Source organism: Curcuma longa, chromosome 20 (assembly GCF_044706935.1).
Source record: "Curcuma longa cultivar G26 ecotype Majalengka, Jawa Barat chromosome 20, ITB_CL_G26_1.1, whole genome shotgun sequence".
Taxonomy (NCBI): domain Eukaryota; kingdom Viridiplantae; phylum Streptophyta; class Magnoliopsida; order Zingiberales; family Zingiberaceae; genus Curcuma; species Curcuma longa.
In genome coordinates, this window is record NC_133880.1 from 5,556,459 (window position 1) to 5,581,312 (window position 24,854).

General features: G+C 36.7%; 3 protein-coding genes and 1 pseudogene across 4 annotated transcripts; 2 read left to right on the forward strand and 2 right to left on the reverse strand.

Moving 5' to 3' along the window:
- The first annotated feature begins 281 nt into the window (after window positions 1-281).
- LOC141813826 (putative 3'(2'),5'-bisphosphate nucleotidase, mitochondrial) lies at window positions 282-3,692 on the forward strand. Its single transcript, XM_074701816.1, is given in 9 exon segments — window positions 282-388; window positions 511-607; window positions 735-837; window positions 968-1,218; window positions 1,319-1,378; window positions 1,931-2,313; window positions 2,941-3,019; window positions 3,110-3,160; window positions 3,341-3,692. Coding segments are annotated over 9 exon segments (1,281 nt in total). The 3' UTR covers window positions 3,491-3,692.
- Window positions 3,693-4,295: 603 nt separating this feature from the next.
- LOC141813827 (22.3 kDa class VI heat shock protein-like) lies at window positions 4,296-6,550 on the forward strand (annotated as a pseudogene).
- Window positions 6,551-7,357: 807 nt separating this feature from the next.
- LOC141813216 (SKP1-like protein 1B) lies at window positions 7,358-10,248 on the reverse strand. Its single transcript, XM_074701145.1, has 2 exons — window positions 9,815-10,248; window positions 7,358-7,758 (listed from the first exon to the last, which is right to left on the reverse strand). The coding sequence occupies exons 1-2, from the start codon at window positions 10,124-10,126 to the stop codon at window positions 7,585-7,587; spliced, it is 486 nt and encodes a 161-aa protein (XP_074557246.1). The 5' UTR covers window positions 10,127-10,248; the 3' UTR covers window positions 7,358-7,584.
- Window positions 10,249-11,281: 1,033 nt separating this feature from the next.
- Window positions 11,282-23,528, reverse strand: LOC141813878 (G patch domain-containing protein TGH). 2 transcript variants are annotated; one of them, XM_074701877.1, is made up of 17 exons: window positions 23,335-23,528; window positions 22,615-22,705; window positions 22,435-22,529; window positions 21,869-21,972; window positions 20,470-20,531; window positions 20,297-20,371; window positions 19,407-19,555; window positions 17,903-17,978; window positions 17,729-17,809; window positions 17,504-17,581; window positions 16,786-16,927; window positions 16,060-16,546; window positions 15,623-15,907; window positions 15,404-15,532; window positions 14,039-14,257; window positions 12,877-13,860; window positions 11,282-11,709 (listed from the first exon to the last, which is right to left on the reverse strand). In XM_074701877.1, exons 1-16 carry the CDS (start codon window positions 23,470-23,472, stop codon window positions 12,913-12,915), a joined length of 3,159 nt encoding a protein of 1,052 aa, XP_074557978.1. In that variant the 5' UTR covers window positions 23,473-23,528; the 3' UTR covers window positions 11,282-11,709; window positions 12,877-12,912. The 2 variants fall into 2 exon arrangements, with proteins under 2 accessions (XP_074557978.1, XP_074557979.1); XM_074701878.1 differs by lacking the exon at window positions 11,282-11,709 and having other exon boundaries at window positions 12,661-13,860.
- Window positions 23,529-24,854: the final 1,326 nt, after the last annotated feature.

Below are 24,854 nucleotides of genomic sequence, written 5' to 3' on the forward strand. Positions count from 1 at the left end.
GAAACGCTTCAAACCACATATATCAGACCGCAAAGCCGTAACGGTTATCGCCTGTTATATATAAAATTTTGATATAAAAAGGTATAATCAGTGGGACCATCCGCTGACGCCAGAAAGGTCGCAATTTTGAAATAAAAACAAGTTGTGGGGTTAAATTGAAAAACGCTAAAATTTAATGGCTCAAATGAAGTTTGATCGATCCAATCGATCGAGTATCGGGCAGCGACGCTGCCCTAATTTGTCGCAACGACCTCTCAATTGCTTCTCTCCTCCCTGCCGCCATGAGTCTCCTTCTCCGCCCGCACTCCCGCCTCCCCGCCCGTCGATTTGGGGTTCCCTTCCCTCGCTCCTCTCGTTCTCCTTCGTGCAAGAGCGTTCCAGCTGCTAGGCATCTTCTCCCATTTCGATCGATTTGTTCCTTCTCAGTCAAATTCCTCACCTTTTTGAAGTTAACAAAGCCTTAGGTTTCTTCCCTCAATTTATGCGCTAAAAAGGTTCCTAACATTGCAGATCGGTCCTTCCCTTTCTGCAGGATAAGGCGAAGTTCTATCGAGAACTTGAGGCCGCCGTCGATGTCGTGGAGAGAGCTTGCCGCCTCTGCGTTGATGTAGGCTTCTTTCTCTTGTCGCTGAAAATTACGTGGATCAGACCACTTGGAAGGACAAAATCGAATTTTTAGGCATTTACTAAAATTCCTTTCTTTTTGTCTTTTCTTTTATGGGCGTTATCATCAGGTGAAGAAGTTTTTGCTCTCCAATGACGGCCGTATTCTCGAAAAGAATGATCAGACGCCTGTAACAATTGCAGACTTCGGTGTGCAATCTTTGATCAGCTTGGGTAATTATGTTTTCTGATTCACCTAACAAATTCTTAGTTTCTTCCGTTCTTTGTAATCTTTACTGAAGATAATGGTTAAGAAGGTTATGAGTTTTTTTCTCATCCGTGTCATGGTGACGACTGATGCCAGAACTGAAGAGACTATTTCCATCTATACCATTGGTAGCTGAAGAAGACTCTGAATTTTTGAGATCAAGTTCTGCAAATTTGCAAAATATTGATGGCCATGATGGAAACTATCTTATCGACTTAGTCCTGAATGCCGTGGCCGATAAAGCTACCGCTTCTGATGATCCATTGACTGCCGACATTGTGTTGGAGGCTATTGACAGAGGGGGAATCAAGGCGGTTTCTTTTGATGCACAACTGGCAACTTATTGGGTAATCTAACTTATTGCATAACTGTAGCTTGTGAGTATATGTTTTCATGCCTAGCTGCTGAATATTTCTATGAATAACCCACTCATATTCTCTGGTGTAGGTGCTCGACCCCATAGATGGTACTCGAGGTTTTGTAAAGGGAAATGATGCACTATATGTGGTATTCCTTTTTATTCCTTTCTGCATTTCTTCCAAATCATCGTAATACATTCATTTGGCATCCTTTCCAAATCATCGCAGTATGCTGATAGCTTGAGTTCCATTCAGTACTCATTGTCAATGTTTCAGTGTCTGTATTTATATCAAATATGAGAAATAGATGCAACATTTTGCTCAACTCCAATGTAGCAGGAAATCTCTATTAGGTAGTCTATGCTTTCATGCTTTGACAGTGGTCAGTAGAATTCCCTTTAGTAGGCAACTTAGTGGACTAAACACCTGGATTGTTTGTTTTGTGTTAATGTATATAAGGGTGAAGAAACAGTGTTAACCAACATCCCTTTTATCATCGCACCAAATTAGTCAAGTCCAGAGATTTTAAACAAGCTTTTGTAATAAACTCCACTGTTAAATTGAAGCTCTTAGTTCCTAAATTGATCATCTCTGTAAATCTACTTCATCAGCTTTCAATTAGTTTGGATTTAAAACATTTTTTGTGTTCATTTTCACCTTTAACTTCTTATTTTGGATAAACATACTTCAAAATTTTCAGGTTGGTTTGGCTCTCGTAGTCAGAGGAGAAATTGTACTAGGTGTAATGGGCTGTCCAAATTGGAAAATGGACATTCATACTGCTGGTAGTCAGGATAAGAAAACTGTTAAATCTGAGACAGGGATTATCATGATTGCTCATGCAGGCTGTGGAACCTGGACAAGGAGATTTTCTGATGCTGTGGACGACCTTTTGATGGTACAAGGTGGTTGGAAGCAATGCTTTGTTGATTCCTACAACACAGTGCAAGAGGCATGATTTTGCATTCCAGATAGTCAAACCTGGGATTTTATTCCGCTATCAGCTCTGTTCAGTGCAACAGTTGATGATACTGAGCGTAGAGACAATAGCACAATACTTCTTTTGCCAACATGTTGTGGCAGGTATGTTCAATTATTGCATTCGCCAGAACTAGATCTGAAGATCTAGATGAATACTAACTTCCCCATCATTACAAATCCTCAGTTTTATTTGTTGATTTGGTTCAGCAAACAATGAGTATCTCTGCTCGTCCACTTTTAGGGTACAAAGAGAATTATATTTGACAAAAAGGAGAGGAAGAAAAGGAATTTTTTTGGGGGAGGGGGATGTAGATGAACAAACCTTATGAACATTAAAGTAAACTGATCTGATTAGGAATAGGATTAAGAAAAGAGAACCTCGAACCACAACACAGAGAAGGAACATAGGGTACAGTGACTATGTTCCTTCTCGAATGCACTGTGTGTGTGGTGAGCCAATCACTTGTCATATATTAGGTACTGTCAACAAAGGGGCAAGATACAACTAGCTAGAGAGGAAATATTTCAATTTATACACACACACACACACATCAAATTGACTATTGGGGCATAATAATATTGAATTCCATTGCATGTTCTTCATCCATATGATAATATTTTGAGTGGTTTTACAGACTCCATGTAATGATCGTTAATCTCAGTGGTTGAATTCAAAGGAGATTGTCCTGCCAGTTTTACAAAAATAATCATGTTCCCATGTTTTTGCAGCTTGTGTAAGTACCTCATGGTGGCTTCTGGTAGAGCTTCTGTTTTCCTTCAGCGAGTCAGGTCGCAAAAGGAAATTAAGGTAACTATAAGATCAGTATCTGGTTTGAAGAAAAGATTGTTCAAGAAATTTATTTGCAATGAATAGTGGTTGTTTCTTGCTTCTCCTTAGGTCTGGGATCATGCTGTAGGAGTCATCTGCATACAGGAAGCAGGAGGAATGGTGTGCTTTTCTTATCTGATTTCTTATACTTGGGTGTAGTTTGTTCTTGTTCTTCTTTTAAGATATTTTATTTTCTCCACCAATTAGAATTATCAAAATTATGTTGTCCTCATTTTCTTAGTTATTGTACTCATTTATCGATATTTATGTTGGTGCATACTAACAACAACATCTGATTAGGTTACGGATTGGAATGGGACTCGGCTAGATTTTGCAGCTGATCAAGAACATCGAAGAATCTTGTATCCGTTGGGTGGTGTGCTTGCGACAAACAGGAGGTTACACAACAAGATCTTGGAGATGATCTCCTCTAATTTCTCCATAGTTTGACAGTTTTACACAAGGTATTCTTTTGTTACATCTCAATATATAGAATTATGAGTGAAACCCAAAAAGAAGGGTAATTTTGACAGTTAAATCATTTATTTCTGCACTTGTTCTCCTTTCATAAGCAGCCTATCGCTGTAAACAGAGCGCCACTGTCATGTTTTTAAATATACCTTATACAGTTCTAAAATTACCAAATGTGTAAGGTGATGAAAATTTACAAGGAGAGAGTTGTGTGTCACTGGGCAATGGTGCAACGGTAGGACATTCGGATTGTGACCCAAGGATCCGCGGTTCGATCCCCAGTTACGACGTATTTATAAGAATTTTCTTTCAAATGGAGAATGTAATTGCTTTCTGGGCATCTGGATTGATCGTTACGACGTATTTATAAGAATTTTCTTTCAAAATGGAGAATGTAATTGCTTCCCGATTTATTTTGGTGGTCAGTGGGAAACTTCATGTTTTTAAATATACCTTATACAGTTCTAGGGATTACCAAATGTGAAGATTGATGATTTATCAAAAGGAGAGAATTGTAAGTCTTTGGGGGAGATACTGACATTTATTATCTCGGCATTTACAGAGTATCTTCTTATCTATTTATTTTATTTTGAACGTCAGGCAATTAAAGTCAAAATGCCCATCATCTTTTTTATTATGATTTTATCATAGTTTATTTGAGCTATAAAATTCAAAATTAAGAAGAAAAAAAAGTGTGGAATAATAAAAGGTCAATTTAATACAATAGTAAAGGTTCTGTTTTTAGCCGTCAGATCTGATGATATTTAATCGTGGTCGTTCATATGTAGCCAATGGAGGGTGGATAAGCATGGCTCATATCCACGGTCATGGAAAGCTCCAGAAAAAGGTGCGCATACAAATATTCCCGCATCGCTTTTTCCAAAAGCCACCCTCAACTTTATAAAAAGCAGAGTTCGCAGCGTCCGTCCACTCTCGAATCGAGCGCCGCCTCCAATCGAAGATGCCGAGCCGGAGGGCGATCGAGGTCCGCGCCGGCGACGGGAACTCGCAGAAGTGGCGGGTCTCCCTCTCGGAGGACGCCTTCGACTCGTTCGTCGCTCACGGCGGGGACGCGGCCCGTAAGGTGTTCGGCGAAGGGTCCCTCTTCAGCCCGCTGCTGTTCGGGAAGTTCTTCGACCCCGGCGACGCCTTCCCGCTGTGGGAGTTCGAGGCCGACGCGCTGCTTGCCGGGTTGAGGAGCGCGTCCAAGACCGGCGTCGATTGGTATGAGACTGACTCCGAGTACGTCCTCAAAGCGGAATTGCCAGGTACGGAATTTTTTTTCCTCTGGTATTTACCTTGAAGAACAAAAAGATAGCAGCTTGAAATCCCAAACAGGGCGTAAGTTTGACTGTCGAACGGGATCGTTCAAGTTGCTATCAGACTCGGGAATATCTATTTAATCAGAATCGCTAGGTGTTAGAATAATTTACCGTTCGTATTTACTGAGAAGAACAAAAATTTAGCATCTTTGCAACTCAGTAAGGGCACAAATCTCATTATGGAACGGGATTGATAAATATTCCTAGAATTAACACGAGAAATAAGAAAGAAAGATTGAGGAGGAATGATTATTCTGGAATTTGAAGTTGCAATCAAACTCAATAATAGCTATTTTCATCAGATTTGCCAGGTACTGGAATGATTTATTGTTCTGATATTTACTGATATAAAGGAAAAGTTATCAGCTTGAAAACTCTGGAATAGCATAAATCTCACTGTAGAATGGAACGATAAGTATTCCTAGATTTGATATAAGAAATGTTAGGCATGACTGACAGGGAATGATAGTTTTGGCAGAGTGATGATTTCTAGTTGCAATCAAACTCAAGAATAACTATTTCATCAGAATTCGGAATCAGACAGCATTGGAATATTTATTCTTGTAAAATTCACAGTTTGTTGTTTGATATTTGAAGGGAATAGTAATTAATTGCAGACTTATCTTGCAACCAATAGGAGAATTGATATGCCATTAGAATTCATTAGCACCTTCTTCATATTAGTCTTGATATTAAGGATGATTCTCAATTCTCATACTAAAACTTGCGCCTTGTTGTTTTAGATGGATGTTCTGTTTCATTAGAGGATGCTGATCTATCTGATAATGTTTGTTTAAGTTGAGAACTCACATCTAATTTTTAGCAGCGGAGTAGCTTTAATCTAGTTGAAGCAACAGATCCAGCTGTAGCTTAGCTTATAAGCGTCAATTTAATTGCAGGAAGCAAAGTTCTTGAGCATTATGTTTGGTGTTCTTGAACACTTTGTTTGTTCTAATAACATACTAAAGATTTGAATATATAGAACCAAGAATATTGGAAGGTTAAGCTTTTGAAAAGAGAGAAAGACTGCTCGAGTTCTATGTTAGTTTATTTTATCATGTTATAGATTGCTTCACTACTTGGCACAACGAAAAATGTGTTGTTTCAGTTGACTAATAACATAACAAAGAATATTGGAAGGTAAAACTCTAATCACTGCTCAAGTAGAATGAGAATTACTGATACGCAATGCTTGTACACAATGACCAAGCTTTCTTTTGCAGTCGGCGCAAGGAGATGCGATGCTGAAGTCTGCGGGCAAAACACAAAGGTGATTGAGATCAGTGGTTTGTGGAGGGGCAAAGAATCTGAGGCGAGAGACTGGAAGATGGGCCGCTGGTGGGAAAACGGATTCGTCCGGCGACTCGAGCTGCCAGCCGAAGCAAATTGGAAGAAGATAGAGGCATATATTGTCGATGACACCCTCCTTGAGATCAAAATTCCAAAGAACAGTCCTGATGGAAACCCGCACTGAGTGGTGGCAACTAATGCCATCTAATTTAACAGTATACGTATCTAAACATCAATGAGTGAGTGGTGTAGATGATAAGGAATGGGCCTTTCAGGGCATCCAAAAAGAGGAAGAAGGCAAGGCATGGTGGCTGACCAGAAGAATAAAGCAGCAGCTGTGCTGTGCTCTGCAGTAATGGAACAAGAAGATATGTAATTGTCTATCTACTACTTTACTATATATGTAATATAGATTTAATTTATTAAACACTGATTTGTGAAATATTTTGTGAGCTTTCAGATGACACAATGGTTAATCACTTAAGGATTGAAACAGTATGTAATATTAGATTGAGTTTGCTTAAAGATTTATAATATCTCTTTTGACGATACTTATTAATATTTATGCAAAAAACAAAAGGTTAAGATGTATATAAAATAATAAATAGTATTTATTCGTTCACATTTAATTATTAGAAAATTTTGATATTTTGTAAATGTATTCTTACAAATTACAAATTTTGCAATCAATTATGTAATTTTTGAGTCAATAACAATGATTTTACAGTGTAAACCTATTTGATGAACAATTTTTATTTTTAATAAATACTCATACGATATAATCTTATATAATCCTTATCCCATTTTTTAAATAATTTTAAAACTAATTAATTTAATTATTTTAAGTCATAAGTCTTTATATATAGATAAATAAACCTAAATTATTATTGACTATATATCTACATTATGTAAAAATAAATATATACACAGTTGCTTAGGTGCCTTTCATATGCATAGCCCTACATTTCAGTTTTTTTTTTCAATTTACAATTTATCATAAATAAAAATAAATAATGAGAATGGCCAGACAATTTATATTTGAGATTCAGGATTGTTCAATTGAATCTGAATCAAACAAAATAAAACTAGTTGTTTTATGTTTTAATTTTTTGAATTGTGTTTAACTAGATTTTGACAGAAATTTGGTTCAAACTTGAAAAAAGAAAAGGAATAAAAATATTTGCAGAGAATATTTCCATATATTCATCAAGAAATAAGATCGAACACATTGCAATAACACGGAATTAAATCTTTTTCACAAGTCAGATTTTGCAACCGTTAAACGACATACTGTGATGATAAAACTATAAATTGTCCACGATAAACAGAGCAAAGATCGATAACAGTAGATAACTCTCCCCCATGCGATATAAACACTGTCACAAAACACCAACTGAGATAAACATGGGGGAAAACCAAACACTAAAGGGACTATGATCTTATTAAGCAGCCGGTCGAGATTCACTCGAACGCCCACTGGTTCTCCCTCCGCACTTCCTCCTCTTCCTCCGGCGAGAAATCGTTCTTGATGTTGAAGGTCTTGCGGATCTCTTCGGGGGTCTTCCCCTTGATCATGTCAGCCACAGTCTGGCATGTCAGATCCAGCAGTCCCTTGATGTTTAGATAGTTTGCTGCCTAAACCCATGAGGAAAGCAAATTGTTAGCATATGATGCTGTTATCTTACTAACAAGAATGCACATGGGGTATACTCGGTGTATAGGAGACAAATTTAAAATGCCAATATCGATAAAAATGACTAAGACACTAATTAAATATACTCATCTGCGCATCCAATTCATACTTCGCTAAAAAAATGTGAATCATGCACAGTGCAACAAAGCTTATAAACTAAACAATTATGTAAACATGATCAAACTAAAGCCATTTAACTACACATACCGACTGTGTATGTCATATGGCAGGAGCCTAGGCGGTTGTATATGCGGCCAAAGTAGGAGCCTTTCTAAAACCATGTTACCATATCAAAGTAGGATTGCAATAGCATCAGATGCTAGGAAATTAGATTTGCATGAAATAGAAAGATAAAAAGGGACAGTCCAGTGCACGAAGCTTCCATCTAGGATCTCAAGAAAAAGTTCTATTGCACGAAGCTTCCACTTTTCAAGACAGATGGAATGAAACAATTCAGGGCTCTATATAATATAACTGTCATTTTAAATAACTAAGTTATTATTATTAGTATAGGGAAAAAGTTAACGGAGTCAACCTAAAATTAGAAAAGATTCACAATTTATCAATGTTCTACCAACGTTGGACTCAGATACAGTATAACAAAGTGATCAAGATGCCTGCTCAGCTACTCAGGTTGCATTTTTCCAGGAGTTACCTTTATGTTGTTCCTCTATAGAGCTGCATGCAAGATTGTTTACCGTTTCCCATAACTATAAACATAACTCAAAAGTCTGAAACATAACTGTCCTGCTACTTAGGCAAATATGTCATTAAAATACAATGGAGTGGTAGGCTGGAAACTACAGATTTGTAATTCATCATGTATGTATATGAAAAGTATTCCAATCTCATGCTTCCCCAGTTCAAACAAGCCAATATAAGATTGAGAGGAAGAGATGGAAAAAACTGTAGCCATTCTCTAAAGACTATCTTCTAAGTTATCTAGCTGACTACTCCATTTCCCATGGTTGTCTACCAATCAGCTTTTGCATAGTCAAAATAGGGACAAGAACATTGAGTAGAAAAGAATGAACAAACATGAATGTTAAATCTGAAGCAAATCAGACTAGATAGGCAATTGTAGAAAAATCCCAGTCTGATCCAACATATAGTTTGAAAGCTAGGCCAATCATGGTTGCAATGCAATATTTGTTTTTCATGCAACAATACGAAATTCAATGATCACTAGGTTCCACCTTAACTAACGGATCTGACTTCTGACTAACATGCCCTCAGAAAGTCCATGGTTTGCGGCAAGGGTTAATACATATGCACAAATACAATTTTAACAGTCAATTGAATTTTTGAGGCAAAGTTAGATGAAATAAAAAGGCCACTATGGAACAGTAAGTAATTAGGTAAATGAAACTGAGGAGCAGTTATTGATAGGTAGAGCTTGACCAACCAGGAAACAACCTATGATTTCAACTGTACATTCTAGGATAGCTATCGGTGGGTGACGGCAAATTGTTTTGTGGTACATCTGGTAGGTTTATATCAAGACAAGTTTCATAACTATGCATCGTTTGGGAAAATAACAATTGTGGAAACAGAGATCCTTCAATAGGGGAAAAAATATCACTTCAAGACCAAAAATAAGAGAAAATGAAAGTGTGCGCTATCTAATCATAAGACGGAAATTACCCTAGAGTTCTACATTGAGATAAAAAAGCAAATAAATAAACAAAAAGTTCAACTTGCTTGGAATAAATTACTCCGGAAGAATCTCAAAATAATTATATTTCCATATAGAAAAAATTCTAAGAATTTTTATTCCAAAGAAGATATCTGGAATTAGGTGGGAAATGAGAATTGGCATTCCATTGCTTATACTTGGGATCATAGAGTACCGACATATTTGGTACCACCCAAGACATCTCGAACGCAAATTCGTCCAATTTTGATTCTTTTGTTTTCTTGCAAAGGTACATTTAGATATTCAGAAATATTTTCTCTACTTAAATAAAATAAAATCAGAAAGAAGTCGAGAGATCCCACCAAAATCAGATCGAAGAGGGTCGCCTGGTCGACTTTGACGAACTCGGCGTCCCAGGACTTGAGGTCCTCATCGGAGATCCCAGATCCGGCGGCGTCCTCGGAGGAGGACTTGGAGGCGGCAGCATCGACGTGCTTCTTGCAGTACTCAACCACCTTGGCGAGGATCCTGGAGGATACGTTGGGGAGGGGGATGCCGTTGTCAGCGCAGTCGTCCTCGATCATGTGCTTGATGGTCTGCGACTCCATCGCCACCGCCTCCTCCACCTCGAACACCTCGCCGTCCGAGCTCCTCAGCGTGATCATCCTCGCCATGCCCTCTACTATCCAAGAACAAAATCGCACGAGAAGATTGAGGGAAGGAGAGATCAAGATAGGGAAAACAAGAGGCGGAAGAAGGAGATCGAGTCCTGAATCCTGATCGAGGAGGGGCACGAAAGCGATAAGAAGGGGGAAGAGATAAATGCAACCACTATTGACGAGATTAGGGGTCCCAGCAAACTTACCCGATCAGTTACGTTCTCCAATTTCCAGTTGGGTCCCGCTTAATTTGGGTAGGTAAGTTCGGGTAAACAAGAAACTGACGTGTTGTACAAACGAATTGTTTTTACGTTTTTTCGTTTAGGTGACAACGTTTAATAGATTTCTCAAACTACCCTTTACAATGTTGTGACTATCAAAACACCCGCTCCCGAGGCATAGTACAATTTCCAATACCTTCTGCATCTTGATTAATTGTAATTTCTTGCAAATGATCGTGGAAAAAATATGCATTCCACGACTATCAAAACACCAGTACAATTTCCATTTTGCTATAAAAAATATGCATATTGACCCTTAATTTACCCATAAATTGTTTCATTTTATGATTATTAAAATATCCACAAAATCTACAACTCCTGTTACATTACGACGTAGCGTCATTAACTATTTAATGGTATAAAGTATTATTTATAAAATTTTATTGAATAATTAATTGTGAAGATGAATTTTTTTTATAAGGTGGGAGAAGACTGAGTTTGACGAGCGCCTGTTTCCACACTTTCACTTAGGGAAGTTTCATTTGACTTTATATCATATTTCATTTTTTTTTAAAACCAGTTTTATAATCATCAAAATATTCTTACAATTGACTCTGACTTTTACCAATAGCATTATTAATTTCTCCTTTTAATGCTATAAGATATCATCTATTAAACTATTAGATGAAATAGTTCTAACAATAAAAATAAATAGACTTCTTCCTTCACAAGGGCTCCATTTAGGTATTGGCCTCTTTGAAAATTTCATTCAAAGAGGACTAGTAATATATATATATATATATATATATATAAGAACTACATATGACTAACTTATGGTCATATGAAAGAAAAAATAAAATTATATATAAACCTACTAAAATTATTAGAATCATATAAATTATACATAAGAAAAAGGCATCAACGTTAACTCTGTTATTTAACGTCTTAATCTTCTGACTGGAATTAAGCAGTACTAAAAATACATGTCCTACAGAACAGTTTGTAGCTTGATTCATTTAAATCGACACCAGTGTCCTAGTTAAATAATTACAATTCATGGCTTGCCGTCGATTTCAACAAATTTCAACGTTTTAAATTTTAGTGGAAGTCAGATTGCTTGTTTCTTACATACAATGACAGAAATTGCTCACCTTCAAAATTCAAAGAAGAAAATTATACAGGCTGCGGTGCACTAAGGTCAAACCATCATCAACGGAGAACGATGGAGATGGGGAACGAGACGATTAGCAGTAATGGAGACCGAGATGAAGGCAACTTCGGCATATTAATGTTTGACTTGAAGATAAAGAGGTTTGAAGTAGAATGGGCGTTCAAGCTTGAGCTGCTGACCAGTAAGGAGCATCTTGGCAGTGAGATCTGTAAAGAGAACAAAAGTAAGCAGTGTAGTACGAATAATATAAGCCGGGGTAACAGCCAAAAATAAATTCAATAAACATGTCTTTCCAGCACTTTTAATATTACTGTAATATATTCTTGGTACAGAGCTCACTAGAAGATAAAATTTATTTAAACAAGCCTGAATAGTGGGGATCATAGCTCTATGATGATAATAATTATGGGCTTTCTAATACCAGATTTTATGATTATGATGATGGCCTTCTCAGTGAGGAAATTGGGATCGTGTAAATTAATTTGATCTAAAACAGAAACAATTTGAAGCAATTACTCCATTTGCTTCGCTCATGCAATCCAGTTATACAAAGATGATGATGATGTTCCCAGTGAAGGAAAAAACGATCATGTAGATTAATTTAATGTAAAATTGAAACAAATTGAAGCACTTAATCTATTTGCTTCTCCGGATATGAATTGGTTATACAATGAGACAAGTCTACATGAATGGTTATACATCATACAGAACCAGAACAGGAAGGGTAATCTATTTTACTTGCGTCAACAATTTCATTTTCCAGTCCTAATTTTGTTTTATGGAAATCAAAGCTGGATCACGTTTCAGATATCCCATCGGTTAGACATCAGTCTTTTACTTTCCTTCAACTGGAAAGAAATTTGATAGGATTCTCAAGTAGCAAAAGAAGCATTCGATAAAGCAAATGATTGCTAACAGGCAACATAATACACCACAAATTTGATCACAAGATTCATGATGAACAAAAGGCTTCCTAAGGACAAGTGACTAGAAATCCACTTCATCGAGAAGTTACAAGAGTGTGAGATTCTTAGGATGAAGCAAATACACACTCAATATCCCTATGGACCAAAGTGCATTAGTTTTAGAAGCAAACATGTCAGACACTTGCATCCATTTGTTAGATACTTGTACCCTAGTTCAAGTAACACAGTAGCTATCTACAAAAGTTCCAAGCAAGATATATAGCAAAATCAATGTGATTTTTTCAACCGACGTGCACTATCACCATATTCATACAGGGAAATAAAGAAGTGATCCTTAAGAAATGAAACAGTCAAAAGAAAAGTAACCAGATGACTGTGGCAAAGGGAAAATAGACTACCACAGGTGTGCTTGGCCACAAAAGACAGGTGTGATCAATAAGAACTTACAGTGCACAGGGATGTGCCTTCATTTATCCATAGAACTCAGTTATAATTTTTGTGATGGTCTGATCTTGAATGAACACGCTTCCTTTTCCTCTTTGAATGTTCAGAATGCTTTTTACTGCTGTCATGATGATAACTCCTCTTTGATCTCGATTTTGATTGAAAACCATCTCGGGAATCACTAGAAGAACTATTAGCTGGAGTTGTGCTCCTGTGGCGATGCCTAGAATTAGATCTTTTTCTCTTTGATTGATATTCATCAGTACTATCAGCAGTCCTGTTTCTTCTATGACGTCTTGAATGAGATTTATTCCTTTTTATTTGATATCTACCACCAGAAGAATCAGAATCCGGACTTCTGCTTCTACCTTGCTGATTCCTGGAGTTACTAATTCCTTTTTCCTTAGACTCCTGATGATCACTAGAAGAATCAGGAGAATTCCCATCATATCTTGAATGAATTTTGCTACTTGGAATTAGGACTTGTGTTTTTTCTTGATCAAAATTTTCCTCATGCAAATCAGATAATCTACCTCCTGCTGAGACACTTGCATATCTATTGACATTCCCTTTGCCACGATAACTGTCAAAATCAGCACCAGAAGAAAATCCTGTTCCAGGAGTGCAGTTTTTGTTACTTCCAGAATCATTTTGCCCAGAAGCTAGAACTTCACTACTTTGAGGTACTTTGTGCGCTTCTGGTGTCTGAAGCGATTGCCCATTTCTTCCAGCAACTTTCAATTCTCCAGTGTTAGATGTTTCGCCAACTACAGATGAACTGTCACCCTTGGGAAGTTTGCTGGGTACATCAGGCGGAACCTCCAGGCCTAGCTCTGCACCTAAAGATTCCAAAAAATCACTTGCAAACAAGCGGTTTAGTGTCATGTTGGCACCTTCACTCTTCTTCATGGGATCAGCAGCCTTGGTAGAAGTGCCAGCATCTGCATCTGCATCTGCATCATCATCTGAATCATCAGAGAAAATTGCCTGGAACCATGAAAATAAAGATTAGTTACATGAAGTGTAGAGCAGTAACTAGATACAAATTCCAATACATTTATCTCAACCAGGCCTTTGCATCATTTGAAGCATGCATTTAACAGTAGACATGTATTAATTTGTAGGTATATATAATCTCATTCTCAGTGCTAGTTAAAATGAGTACCTTATATAGATCAACAGGCTTCTGTAAAGTTGCTATATCTTCCTGAATTTCAGGCTCATTGGTGTCAATTTGTTTCTCTGATTCTTTCGATTCAAACTGCGGTAAGTGCACAGATCCTTTTTTGGCAGAAATAGTTTCTTCAGGTTTCATTTCCCTAATAGATTCTGCCATAAAAAAGAGAGTATCCATCTTGCTTTTAGGTCTTGGCAAAGGGGGAGGCTGCACACAGAAAGAAACTATTTCAAATATCAATTTGCAGCAAACAAGCTGAATCAGAGAAAGAACATTATAAAACAAAGAAGAAATGTGAACCTAATATGAATATAAACATGACATTTAAACTCAGGTCCCTGAACATTTTACTTAGATTCACAGATTCTAGATTTTATAAAAGGATTCAGCATTCGTCTTTAAGCACTTCACATCAAAAATTTTCAGGGTGATTCTCAGATAGCAGAAAAGCTATTTAAAAGTTATGATGGGTTAGTAAACATTATATTTCTCTAGCACATGGATGTTTTATTGTTGGTAAGCCTTCTTCCCTTTCCTTATCTAAAAACAACAATAATAAAAATAAAACAAAGAGATGCTTTGGGAGCGGGAGCAGATTAAAACAAAAAGAAGTTTATGCTGACAAATGACAAGCAATTTTATACATGCATTTATCAAGGTTGAACACATTTTGGAGCTCCTGTAGATGACATCCTAATGGTGAAAATAACGACAAACCATGCTAATACCATGCCAACAACACACAGACACTCATCAATTTATAAGTATCTGTCACTTGGAGACCTATTTGTAAACACTAAAGAGCTTGGGACTATTTGTATATATCCAAATATCTAGGGATGTATATGTAAAATAATAAAAAAAGAAAAAGAAAAAAGAGTCATATATAGCTATAGGAGAATACCTAGGGAATAGGCCCAAAATAATTTTCCGAATATACTTTTATGTATGCAATCAAGCAGAGTTTTAAAAGCGCTGTATATCATCATGTGCTTATGAAGTGAAGGACTGCCTTTACTACCTTTCATGCAGTCCAAATATGAGGTAATGCAGTCTAGACAGCCAATATGAAATAGTGGTCCAATATTTCTGCTAGGCAAGCTAATGCAGTTTAGGAGCATAATTATGCAGGATGCAGTATGCAGTATTGCAGTTATCATATAAAATTAAAAATTTTACTCACGGCCCATAATTATTTTCTGGGAACTATCGGTCGACTCCATTAACAGGGTTTTTAAGGTATATATGCAAAAATATAAATGGTTCCCCCAAAGAGTAGTTTCAGAAGAAAACATAAAATCAAAGGAAACCATCTTAAATGCCAGTAGTTATGAGGGAAATTTACTGATGTACCTTCCCCATGAAAGGGTCTATTATGTCAAACCGTTTGCAGAGAACAGGCATTGGCCTCCACTGAAACTCCTCCCTCTTCGGATAAACTTTGTTGGTCATCTTACTCTCAGCTAAAGAATCTTGCGTCTTCTGAAAAATTCCATAGTATCAGATATATTAGAGAAATTTAAAAGATAAAAGAGGGGGGATATCTCACAATTTCAAAAGAAAAAGACTAACTGTCGGTCCAGTTGATGATATGAACTGTTGCTCAATGGAAGCTGAGAAATCCATTAACTGCCCCATTGATCGAGAAGCTGTTAATGGATTTTGCTCACCCTTTTCGATTGCTTCTGCGGCAGCTTCAAAGTCCAACCTCTCCCGAGCACGATCATCCTCTGACATAATGTCTGAATGTTGTGTAGAACGCAAGCCTCCTTCGTACTTATCCTTGAGAAATTGCTCAAATCTCTCTTGCTTCGCAGGATCATCTTTGAAAGTTTTTGCATTTTCTGACACTCCAACCTATGATACAGAAAGGCAATACTTAGTATTCCTAAAGGAAATAGATAATTTGGTGCCATCAAAGAAGAAATTCCTGTACAACTAGACTCGGCATTCTCTAAAATAGCACCGACCAAATGAACTTACAGCAGAGTAACAAAATTAGAACTTACAAGGGATGATGGCTTCGTGAATGTATCAGATAGATTTGATTGAAAATGAATTTCTTTGGCAGCAGCAGAGGTGCTGGGTTCCTTGGAGCTTCTCTCTAACTGCTTCTCACCTAAAATTCTTCCACGATTTTCTGCTGTCATGCTTTCGACAGATCCTTTTGACTTTAAATCCTCCACCAGGTACACCCGATTGATATTTTTTTGCTTCTCTTCCCACAACTTCCTGATATAGTAATTATGACCATCTCCTCCAGTAAGAAAAGAAAACATGGGATTCGACCTATTCTTTTCCCTGGAAAGATCCTCAAAAAGTTTTCCACAGCGAGTAACCAGAGTTGCAAAGCCATCAATCAACAATCTCAAACTACTGTCTTCTGGAGGGGGAACCTCAGGCGGAGGTAATTCAGAAACTTTAACTGCAGTCTCAAGAGGGGCAGAGAACTTGTGATGTGTATCAAAATTGGCTGGGATAACAGGAGGGTGAAATCTGTTTGGTGGAGGGGAAAGAGAGAAAACTTGTCAACCACAAATACATATGCTTACACAAAGTTTTGTTCACAGGAGTACATAAGCATATATTATTTATCTACCAGGTATGCTGAAAATTAAAAAGAAAGTAAAATGTTGGGGGGAAAACAAGATATCACACTTCCATCACTGCAATTTCCACAGATTTTGAAAATCAAAACAAACCTAGAAAAAGCCAGGATGAAGTTTAGCGACTACCTTTCAATTGTATAGTCAGAACTTGATGCAACTTTAAAACCAGGTAAGCTGCCTGATTTTCTGCCTTCAAGTCTGTATTTAGTATCTCTGATCACACCCATTGGCTCATCCTCTTCGACTTCGGTTTGTTCAAAGTCAAAACCTAAACACAATGTCTTAGATACAAGCAGGCAGCACAATGTTATCCATAGTAGAGATGAAAAAGGATAGATAGCCTTTTCAGATTAGAAAGTTTATGATTATTCATCTTAATGCGCTTGAGAAAATGCAGAATGATATAGCACCCAACCTTGCTGTAATTAATGAACCAAGACAGACACATTCAGGAAGTGAACAATGAACACACTGTGTATGCATGCCTAAGAAGAAGCACAAGCATGAGATTCACAATGACCATCCACTCTTATGAAGCTGGAAAAGAGTTTCACAAATCCAAATGTAAATATCTTCAATAATTATATTACTCCTAACATTTGTTTCATTTATTATGATGCAACACCACAATCAAAGAGAACTTTCCAGATATGTATGCAAGCAATAGCTTTTTATTTATGAATATCTGAATCACTTAAAACCAAAGTTACTACAACATGAGTAATAATGCCAGTGTCATGACTAGATTGAAATGCCTCAGTATCAAAGGCTGTAGTCTTAAGCATCAGAAGTAGAACAAGTGGAAGTTCAAGATGATCGAGTTGAAAAATTCTCTGAAATTTACCTGAAGCATAAATGTCCTCATCTTCAATATCAAGTTCCTCTAGTGCTCCAATACCAAAGCCTGGAGCATATTTTCCTGCTGATGATCGAGTAACAAATTATCAATTGAACAAAATTTCAGAAACTATATGAAAATATCAAATTTGTAAATAACTAGAATTCACATGTTCTGTTAATTTAATAACACTTTCGATCAAATACACAAGTTAGAAGTGTGAACACTTACAGTTAGAAGATAAAAGACTTGTCCTCATTGAACCCTTAATACCACTATTTTTGCTTTTAGACTCGCGCAATCTCTTTTTATCTGAGAAATTTAAAATTTGAATAAGCACAACAAATTTAAATCAAACATAATTCTGGTCAAATGGGCAATCTAATCACCAGTGGCTTTAGTTACCTCTGAATTCAGGAGCAGTCTTATATGGATCATAACCCAATCCATACAGGTCTTGCTTTGGTTGCACCACATATTCCTAGGGGAAGGTAGATATAAAAGTGAACATAATTTCCCAGTCTCTAGAAGATTATAACAAATGCAAGTGTAGTACAACAAATGTAAATCAAAAGCAAATTCACGAGCTGAAAAAAACACTAGAAGAGAGAGCCGATAATGTGCATTCTGTATTTCCATAACGAAATCATAGCCAAGATTATAATGCATGATATACATGCCGCTATATACCATTTATGTTGCGCTCCAATTGCAAGTTAGATCTTTAACACAAGAAGGTTTAATGATTGAACAATAAGAAAGAATGTTTTGGAAAAATAAATAAGCTAAGAAGACAATTTGAAATTTCTATTGACTATGGCAACCATGCCAATAAAACAATTGAATCCAATATAGTATAAAACACTAATGCTTTCATCTAGTATATTTACATTTCACATTAATTACACCATAAAGAAAAGTAAGTGCTCCATTCTTGTTAGAGAACCCCAAAAGTCTACTTGATGCTGATACATCTTGTAATTCTCCAAGATTTAGTTTCTTTTTTCTTCTATGTTTCTTTAATATAATAGAGGTAGAATTAATCATTTAGCAAAAGATCCCTACAAGCTCTATTTTATTTCTTTGTATTTGGGATAAAATTTATATCTTTGAGCCTATAAGGACATATCATGCTACAATTTTTTTAAATTTATTTAATTCTGATTGGAATTTGGAATCTTATTTCTCACTCCCAATTCTTCCTTTGCATCTTTCTTTCTTCTTCCCTGTTCTACTCCCTGTATTGTCTTCTCACTATCACCTCCTCCTATTTCATCCTGTTGCAGTTTGAGCATCCTCTATCCTACATTTCAGTCTGGTAATAAACACTTGTTTTGCATCACAGTTCATGGTAACAAGAGGTAATAATGAGTCCCAACTATTCAAGAAGGTCAATCCTTGAGTACCAACATTTTTGCATCACTACTACATGCAAAAAATTGCCAGAAAAAAAAACATGAAATGGTTTAAATACATTCACTTGATTATAATAATCTTTACAAACAGTTCACAAAAAGTATTTGACCCACAGCAATCACAGACTGAAAGGTGGTTGTGAGATATAATCCAAAACACCATAAGATTTCCTTAGACCTTATTTGCCACTGGAAAATTTTGTAAACCAGATAATAATTGAAATGCAAATGAAATATATATATAGGGCAGTCTAAATTGTTACTAGTGTACATGAAGCACAAGAATATCCACCAACGATTTAGAGTCAGCTATGAAGTAGGCCTATATCAAATTTAATGAAGTGGATAGGATAGTTACAAGACAACCAGCACAAAATAGAAAAGTTCCAGAAGATTGAACCCACACTCCCAAACAATAAAATTTATGTAAACAATACCCTCAATTTCAGTGCAGCAGTATGAAGTACAAAATCATTTCCTTGTTGGGCACTTACAGGCATGCTTTTAGAAGCATTGTTGACATCAACCCCTCTTTCATCATATTCTTCGGAAGCTGAAACATGTGATCCTTTTTGTGATTGTTCTGATCCTCCCTCATTACCAGAAAAAGCCAGGAAAGCTTTTCTAGCTTCTCGGCGTGTTTCTAGGAGTGACATGAAATCCAAAAAAACAAACATTAAAGGATATCACAGTTTTACTTACAGTAAAACCCAAAAGGATGAAGAAAATGTCTAGTATAACATTTTAGAAAGAATGCTCTCAAACTTGTGAAATCAAAAGAGATGACAAATAACTTTGCTCCTCTATCTAGGCTTCCTAACAAAATTATAAATTGACCATCCAAGTTATAGGAATTGACCAACTTCTAAAGAGAAGTACAGAAAGGAAATAGAACCTAGAAAACAACTGAAAAATTATGCTCCAGACTTCACATCCAAATACAACATCTCATTATATAAATTGCTGTCAAGGAGGATGTCTAAGCCTCCAGCAAAAAAAATGGAAACCTTATTAGTTTACTAACTAATTTATACCATACATGGATCCAAAAAGACATTAATTTCCCATTATACACAAGGACATAGGAAGCATGCAAATCATAACAAGCTTCTTAGCAAGAAAATGCGTCTGGTAGACCAATTCAGTCAAGAAATCTTGGAATTGATATCGTAACAAGCTTCTCAAAAAATAAAGTGCATCTGGTAGACCAATTAGGTCAGGAAACCTGGAATTGCTACTAATTAAGAGACTACCACAACTGAACTCATGTTAAAAATTAGCTTACGTATCCAAACAGGGATACATACTATATCAAAACTTTAGGACTGATTACAGAATCTGATGCTATTAACTGATAAAGGACCCAACACAAAATAAGCACTACCATATAAAGAATCAGCATGTGCATCCTTGATTGAGTGACCATGACGCCATCCCATTTTGAGCAACAGTTTGACACCTATCAAGATCAATAAGGACGTGCAAGATAAAGTTACGATGGCCACATTCGACCTTTTGCAAATTATGGCTATTAAAGCAAAGTTAAAAGAGACACACCAATAGAATTCGATGCAGGAATTACTAGTTCATCAGGTGCTGGTCCAGGAATAGCTGAGGGCCTGTGCCAAAAAAGGCAAAAGTAAATAATCAGGTACTCTTGTCAGTAACTAGAATATTCTCCATTTCACACCCAAAAACAAACAAACAGGAAAAAAACACTAGAGCCTGGACTTGGCAGAATTACTTCTAGCAATTTTAACAACAACAAAAGTTAATCGCAGTTAATTCTTCAAGCTTCAACAACACAACTTTAAATATAAATCAACATTAACAATAATAAAAAGATAGTGAAGAATATTTAAGACTTCAGAATAACAAAAAACAAAAGAGAGAAAATTACATTAGAGGGTCTATTAAAGATCTCAATAAAATAGATTAAATTTTCTATGATAGAAGTACATAAAAACAAGCTTCAAAGAGTTGACTTACAAGGTAAATGGAGAACTAAAGGATGTCATCTATAAATAAGAACTGCACCAAGGAGATCATATAATATACAGATCTTTTATTTTTAAAAAAACCTTTTTTACATTTAGAAGAATTTTCAACTGCATTCCTCTACCCCTAGATGTCAAATCATTGATCTTTTTTATTCAGATTTGTGTGCATGCCTATGACAATGTTCAGGTGCAATTTGAAGTTATAGACTCATGTAATTGATCAGTAACTTGTCTATGTGTGCTGTGCCCTTGCCATTAGGTGAGAACATATATGTGCTAGTAATCAATTGAATAATAAATGGGATTAGTTTAAGCACTCATATTTGAGAATGTCTTTGATCAACAAGAGAGTCAAACTACACAGTTATCCTAATATTCTACGATCCTAAGTAAAGGACTTACACCATATCAGCAAAAGAAACAACGTCAGAATGAGAATAAAATAATCTGTGGATATGAAACAACATATTAGTTAATAAATTAAATGCCTATAAGTGCATTTCTTGGGATATTAGCTGAAATGAAAATTTGATCAAGTAAATCAACTAACGTTTCCTTCGCACATTACAGTTTGAACAAATATGCATAAAAAACAACTATTCAGACTTGTGAATCCACTAAATTTAGGTACACTGGACTATCCCAAAGATCACATCAGGAAAAATACAGACAAATGGAGAAAAAAGGAGTAGCAAAAATATATTTGATTGATAAAATCAAGAATGATTGGATTTGACTAAATAAATCTACATAGACTCTCACCACACTTAGATGTTTAAAGGACAAGATAAGCTTCTTTAAGGGATAAACAGCACTAGACAAAAATCTGAAGATAGACCAAGTGTAGCTCATACTACAACAACAAGGTGGGAATCCCACCTAATTGGATCTGCTAGCAACAACATGATACGCTAAAAATTGCTTGTGTTCACAGAAAAAAAAAGCACTTTAATTACCTTTTATGCTGCTCCTTTTCAGCATGTTTACGAGCATATTCAGCAGCAGTAAAACCAAAAGTATCAAACTGCATGGAGGTCTCCAAGGCTTGGCCTCCCATAGCCTACAGTCATGGTGGCAACAACCAGAGGCTATGAAAACTATAATCTCTATAAGAAACTAAAACTTCGAATTTAGAAAGGAGCACTATTTGAACAATATGCGGTATTATTTATACCCACTTAGCAGTATGGAATGAACTAGACAAAAGAAACACATGAAAAAACATATCAACTGATATGAAAAGATAAAAACACCTCATATATGCTCACTTGTATTAACCAACTGGAAGTACAAGTACAGGTGCTTAATTTAAGAGAGTGATTTCTTAAATATTGTAAACATAAATGTTTCAGATGAACAATTCCTGAAGAATACATGATGTTGTTTCACAAAATAAAAATTGAAAACGACTACTAGCAGTATAATGACTACAGCTAAAGAATGTTATTAAGCATCAGGCCTATATCTAGTCTCCTAGAGCAAAATGAGCTTCCCAATGTTCTATTAGATAAAGATCCAGTACCTTAATGTCATCTTCATCCAGAAAGCTATATATATTCTGTTGTTTCACTTCCGCCCTATTTTTGCGTGATGAAGTAAATGTCTGAGGAGTCCATCCTGGAATGGCGTGGTCATATATTCAGATGGCTACACAATATTAACTGTAAAATCCCACAATTCTATGCTTTAATTTCAAGATAACCTTCTTTCGAACCAACAGTATTGTAGTATCCAGCAGAATATCCCCCAGTAAATGCACCATGAAATCTTCTGCGTCCTTCCTCATCTCTAACCTACAAGAGTTAGTAGTTAAAAGAAAAAAAATAGTTAGATACAGCCAAGACAAATGCACTTCATCAGAAAACAAAAATTAACAATTTCCAATGCAAGCCTAGATGAGATGACAGAAACAGAGGAAGTTCCGTAAGTATGCTTCCAGAGCAAGTAACCACCACATCAATACTATTAATTTGAGGCGTGAAAATAGATAGGTACGAAGTGTAATGACATATAATGATCGAGTTGAAAGATATAATAACTGGTAAAAAATCAATAACCATCGACGATCCAAAAGATGTAAAAATTGACTAATGATGCAAGCTAAGAAAGCATTGGAGAGAAAGATCCTCCCATATGCAAGCGTTCGTGTGAAGCCAAGCTGGGATATCGGATATAGAAGGATTTACCCATGCCAACGTGAAACCTAAGTTAGTGAGAGATGCAAAGCGACTCAGTGAGAATATGTTTTTCATCTATCAATGTTCCTGATCTCTTGGTGAAATTACGTAGACCAATTCAAGTCATCATGCGAAATATAATTAGTTTCGGGCAATTTAACAGAGAGAAACAGAATCAAAAGAGAGGTACAAAAAACAGCGAAGTGTTAGAATTTGACAGGGGAGGCGGAGGAGGAGATTTGGACCTCTTGCTTCCATAGCGGAAGGCTGCGAAGCTGACCGGCATCGGCGATCGCCTTACGCTTACGTGCGGATGTATCCTCCTCTCGCTCTATTGGGGTGCCGTAGAAGATGAAGTCCTCCTCGTCCTCGTCGATCGCCATAGTTCTCTCCTGTCTCCCGACGAAACCCGAAACCCTAGCAGATATCGGGTGAGCAAGGCGATGGAAGTGGGCTTCGTCGGTGCGACTTAAATCGTTGTCTAATGTGTTACTTATGTCGCATCTGTATCATCGTTCGATCCTTGGATGAGTAATTATTCAAAATTAATTAAATTTAATTTAATTTTTATTCATAAATTTAATAATATCAATTTATTTATTTATTTTAAAAAAATTATATATTCAAATTTATTCATTTAATTTAAATCGCAGAAGTATAGTAAAATTATAATAAAAATCGTATTTTTGTAAAAAAATTAACAAATAAATTTGAATAAGATTAATTAAAAAATAACCTGTTTTGACACAGCAACTCTAGTGCCGAGAGCTTCAGATTAAGACTTGGTGGCCAGCAAAAGCTTCAGATTGCTAATTTGCCTCGTAACCTGTTTTGACACAGCAACTCTAAGCCTCCTCAGCTTGACGCCAATCTTTGATCTCTTCAATCTGCAAGCTCTGAGACTGAGCCTTGAACTACTGCATGATGATCTCCTTCCTCCTCTCCTCCGATCAGCTTCCTCCAGCACTTTGTATATCAGAAACCTGGCTCTCAGATGCTGCACTTCTTCAGGATCTCCCTTTTCGATTCTCGAGTAAGAATAGGGATTCGCAAAGAGAAACATCGATCTCACAGAGGCTTAGAGTTATGAGCAGGAACAATGGTTTATATATATTCAATGGTTTCTAGTAGAAGTCACCTCACCTTGTTTTGACAGCCAAGAACACTGGCAGGAGACAAATCACTTGGTTTCTAGCTATTTTCAAGCTGGCAAGGCATTTAAGTATCGATGATAACTCCAATGCCTCTTTTTCTTTCTTAGACAGTTGAATGAATGCTAGTGGTAAGCTTTTTCGAGGTCGATTGTGTTGGGTTGCAAGAGTGCAAACATAGTCCCACATCTAAAACACATAGGAAAGATCATGGGTTTAAAAGGATGAAAAGTATCTCCATTGGTATGAGGCCTTTTGGGGAGAACCCAAGAACAAAGTCATGAGGGTTTAGGCCCAAAGTGGACAATATCATGTCATTGTGGAGATACGAACATCCTTTTGGACCCAACAAGTGGTATCAGAGCGAGGCCGCTCTTCACCGGACTAACCGCCGGATGAGCCATGATTCAGATCTAATCATGTGGGGACCCTCGGGGAAAACAAAGGAAGTAGGGGAGGCTCGGACCATGAGGGACATGGCAGCCGGACCATGAGGACATGGCAGCCGGACCATGAGAAATGGTAGCGGAGCTTCTAGTGGTCCTTTGTTTGAGGGGAGGATTGTTGGGTTGCAAGAGTGCAAACATAGTCCCACATCTAAAACACATAGGAAA